This window comes from Salvia hispanica, chromosome 4 (assembly GCF_029641045.1).
Source record: "Salvia hispanica isolate PSC_SH4W2 chromosome 4, Shi_PSC_v1, whole genome shotgun sequence".
NCBI classification, from domain to species: Eukaryota; Viridiplantae; Streptophyta; class Magnoliopsida; order Lamiales; family Lamiaceae; genus Salvia; species Salvia hispanica.
In genome coordinates, this window is record NC_142695.1 from 45,045,361 (window position 1) to 45,050,168 (window position 4,808).

Consider the following 4,808-nt stretch of genomic DNA (forward strand, 5'->3'; position numbering starts at 1 on the left):
ATACCTTTCTAGAAGATAACGTCCTTTAGTCACTCTCATTTTTTTTTCTGATAATCAAAAGGCTCAACCGAAAAAACAGCGAGCAAGCAAACAAAAACAACTGAATCCAAAGTACCAGAAGTCTAAAGTCAAAGCTAAACTAACAACCAACCAAACAAAGACACACAAACCTCAAAAGAAGCACACAAACGCTAACCACAAGCAAGCCCGCACAACATAGCACAAAACAACAAGTCGAGTGAAAGAAGAAGGTCACCTCCTCAATGATCAAAATACTGAGCATACATTTGCCAAAGATATATGGAAGCCTTGATGTGATTCTGATTAAAATTTAAATAGATGGACACGAGCAGTCATGAAATAATTACAAACATGGTAAGATTAACATTATTAATTTGGCAAGATAAATTTGGATAATTTATACGAACGTCGAAAATTTGCAAGGTCTGACCAAATTTTGAGAAGAAAAACTTGAATTTTGTGATGTTGATTTGACTCACGTATAGGAATCAAACCAATTTGAAAAGCAATTCATAATATATAAATGTGACATTTTATTGGAATGGCGGTGATGAAAAAGATGTGAGAATTCGAACTGATGAAAAGAGTGAAATTAGAGAAATGATGGTGATGAATATTTATGTACATAAGCATAGTTGTTGAAATTGCGTTCTTTTTTGAAAATTGGTAACTTCAAAAAAAATAAAAATAAAACATTGAGGGAGAGAAAAGAAAAAAAGACAAGAGAAAAGAAGCGAAAACATGATAAAGTGAAAGTGTTGCACAACTGCACAAGTGCGGCTTGAAATCACCAAGTGTGGCTCGTGGTGTTCAGACATGTCCACTATGATCAATTCTGCTGAGATGCTTCCCAAAAAATCCCCCCATTTTAAATCATTTTATATATGCTTTGCATACCAGTGATTTGCAACTTGTTTATTATTCTAAAACTTTATCTACTTGAATTTTAAATAAACTTACATAAAATCAAATAGATGAAAATAATTTGGTACTAACATATTGATTAATTTAGAAAAACAATACTATTAAAATATAAAAAGTTTGGAGAAATATACATGTTGTAGACTTGTAGGTCATCTATCTTTACTTTATAAATGGGATCATATCAAAAGAATTGTTTGTCCAAAATAGGTAATACATCCAATTTATCCTAAATTTATGGTTGTCTTGTTTGGTTTTTTCCATCAATCCTAAAACTTTTATTGATGATGTTTCATAATCACTCATAAACCTATATAGGCTACTCCTATTATTTATAACCTAATGTTTTCTGTGACGATGAAATTCAAGCTACCCTCATTATTATGATTCTAAACTTTTACTTTTTTGTGACCAGTAAAAAAATAGTACTATATTTTCATTAAAATAATAAAGTGCTTACTTTTTTCATGCATCAATAGGTTGAGAACTGTGAGAGTTATTGAGTAAGTATTGTATTGAGTACTAAGATGAGAAAATTTAGAAATAAAAAAAAGTTGGAGTCAAAGATGTTTTTCCTCTGAAACTGTACAGTTATTTTAATACAGAACATACACCAAAATGATACTAAAATTAATTAGAAATATCCCAAGTAATTGAGTACTAATATTTTATAACTAAGAAATTATAATGTCAATCATCAGCAACAAGTATAAATGTACCGCACCATATGCAAATTTGTGGAGTATATGATGGAAAGAAGTAATGGGCCGGTTACTGGGCCTATATTCTTTGATTTTATGTTTGTATTGGATTTACAAATGTTCAATGCAAATAGATTATTCAACGATTTTTTTATACTACTAGTAGCATTTTTTTTTAAAAAAATTCACTATTGCTACATTCCACTCTAAGTAGTATCAACATAATACTCTTCGATTTTATTATATAGGCACCATTATTATTGATATACAAATGTCCTTTGCAAAATATACTTTTGTTAGTTTATTATGCCAAATATGTGATGTGAGCACATAAAGTTACTTGACTTTAACATTATGTGGAATCTAATGTATTGTATTGAACGCTCGCCTATGTGCTAGTGCGAAGCTTATCGAGTATTTTATGTGTGGGAGGATATATATTGATTTGTATTACTCCCACTTTAGGAGTCTCATTCACTTTTCTGCACCTGTTTTATAAAATTGATAGTAATAAATAGTGAAAGTGGAGAAATGGACAAGTAAGAGAGATAATAATGTTGAGAAGTCGCTTCACTACATTATCCTCTTTCTTACTTTATCATTTATCCGCTTTAACTATCTATTCTCATTTTTATAGAACGGGTGCAGAAAAGTGACTGAGACTCCTAAAGCACGACGGAAGGAGTAATAAATTGAAAGGCAAGTACATGAATTATGGTTAAAAAGTGGTTAGGACTAGAAATTGCACGTGAATGAAAATCACACAAGAGCAACGCAGACAAAGCTTGTCCCTTCAACCTTTCAACCTTCAACTGTCAAACAACAACAACATAGACGACCTTCTCTCTCTCTCCAAACTGATCATACAAACAAAAAGAGAGAAATTAATGTTTGTGATTATGTTGAGTTAAAGATCTCATCTTCAATTCCACCGAAAATCACATATATCTATGAGCGGCGAAGGAGAAGGATGGGGAGGATGGCCGGCGCCGCCGCCGATGTATCTAACAAAAGACGAGCAGTGGAGCCACTTTGACGACTCCGTGAATGCAGTCTCTTTCGGCTTCGTGGCCACCGCCATTCTCATCTCCATGTTTCTCCTCATGGCCATTTTCGAAAAGTTCCTCAGAACCACCTCGCCGGAGCTCTCTCCTCCCGCCTCCCGCCGCCCCGATCATCTTATTGCTGCCGATGCCAAACCACCCTACCACCCTTCTCCTAAAGTGAGTACTATATTTTTTCTTTTTCATTTATTTTGATAAAAAGACCTATTTAAACAAAAGATTTAAGTTTTAATCCCACTTATTTCTTTTTTTCATTATCATTTATTGTAGCATTTTTCTTGATTTAGAAAATTTCAACTTTGTTGTTTCTATTGCACTGAATTAATAAACTCAACTTTAATTATTCACTTTTTGTTTTTCCTGCTTGGCTTTCATATGGCAAGCAAATTTATATGCCTTTTGTTTTCCCTTTCTTTAGTGTTCTTTTTCTTAGTGGGGGAGGATGTGTGGTGGGGTTCTGATAATAATTTCTATAAAATAACATAGTTGAAAGCTTAAAGTATTACTACTAATAACCTACATACAATGCTGTTCTTCAACTTTCATTTTCATGCTAAAATGTCTTAATTAAATAAGAGGGGATTTAAAATTTTAAATCCACAAATTAAGATCCCTAATCACTAAGAATTAAACTGCGCAAATACTAATTAAACAAATGAACTTTGTGCTTTAGTTGTTGTCTTCCATGTCATAAAGCTCACATTTTCCTTAATATATAAATTAGATCATGTGATTGTAGTACAATGAGGATTCCTCTTTGTATTTAGAAAAGTATCGACCCCATCTACTAGTTAATTTGGTGGTTTATTGGTCCCTACATAGTCGTAAGCCTATGTGATGTGCAACCCGATCACAGTCATAAGCCTAGCTCTCATTAATTGGTTTATTACATAGAAAGTGAGAGTCTTAATTAATTAGCTAGGTGTTGTTGAGATAAGGATGAGTTGTGATGTGTGATGAATTTGTTAGGCAATGGAGGTTTATGTGGTGATGCCGGGTGAGGATGTGCCGACCTTCATTGCCCATCCAGCCCTCGACTGCGTGGCCCATGATGCAACCAACATTCTAGTTTCATCAACATCTTGAATTCAAGGCTACTTTTTGTGCCTTACTTTCACTGTTAGTGTGTGTGTGTTTCTTTTGTAATGGTATGCTTTTGCAGGAATTAATTTGGCAAAATAAGTAGGAGACTTTAGAGCATGTCGATAGATGAGATGAGGTCATCATCCAATTTAACATGTATAAACATCCAACCACTGAAAATGGGCTAATTTTTAAGCACTTGGAGTAATTATTTTCGAGTGTTTTTCATATCATCCATTTGTTTTCTTTTCAGGTTTTTAGGATATATACTGTACGTACAATTTTGTGGAATGCTTTTTAAAAAATATTACTACCTCCATGAAAAAATAGTCATTTTGTTCCATTTTTTACCGTTCAACAAAATTACTCGTTTTTATCTATTTAAAGTAAGTTTTTTTTTCTTTAGTGAGTCTCATTTTCTACTAACAATATTTCAACAATTTTTTTTCACTCTCTCTCTCTGATCTCTTTTGTGTTACCAATTTTGTGGTGTATTAAATTTCATGTAGTCTATAACTAAAATTATTATTTGTAGTAGTAGTAGTATATAATTAGTTGAAGACAAATATTATGCTAGGACTGACAATGAAAATGCACACTTTCGACATAATGTAAATGTGTTGACTGTTGTGTCGACCTAAATTCCCATAAAAAAAATTATTGTAACTATCCATATTATAAGCATTTTCTCATAACTTTGGCGTTTATCGAACAGACGATCCAACCCTTTTGTATTGTAGGAAATGATGATTACATCACTAGAGGATCATTATCCATACATTGTCGAAAAAATACTAGTAATAAAGTTTCACAATCTATATAGATAATTAATAGACGACCTATTCAATAGCAATCGTGGTGTCCAGAAATGACACCTAGTGTTTATGGATTGATGAATGATACTGGTGTGGTAAATGAAATGAAATTCACGATAAGAAGCGTCTTTCATATCGAAAGACAAAGGCTCAATAATTATTACTCCCTCCGTCTCCGAATACTTGACACGGTTTGACCCGGC

General features: G+C 32.8%; 1 protein-coding gene across 1 annotated transcript; it reads left to right on the forward strand.

The window, feature by feature from the left end:
* The first annotated feature begins 2,391 nt into the window (after window positions 1-2,391).
* LOC125197317 (uncharacterized) lies at window positions 2,392-3,985 on the forward strand. Its single transcript, XM_048096052.2, has 2 exons — window positions 2,392-2,866; window positions 3,677-3,985. The coding sequence occupies exons 1-2, from the start codon at window positions 2,594-2,596 to the stop codon at window positions 3,791-3,793; spliced, it is 390 nt and encodes a 129-aa protein (XP_047952009.1). The 5' UTR covers window positions 2,392-2,593; the 3' UTR covers window positions 3,794-3,985.
* Window positions 3,986-4,808: the final 823 nt, after the last annotated feature.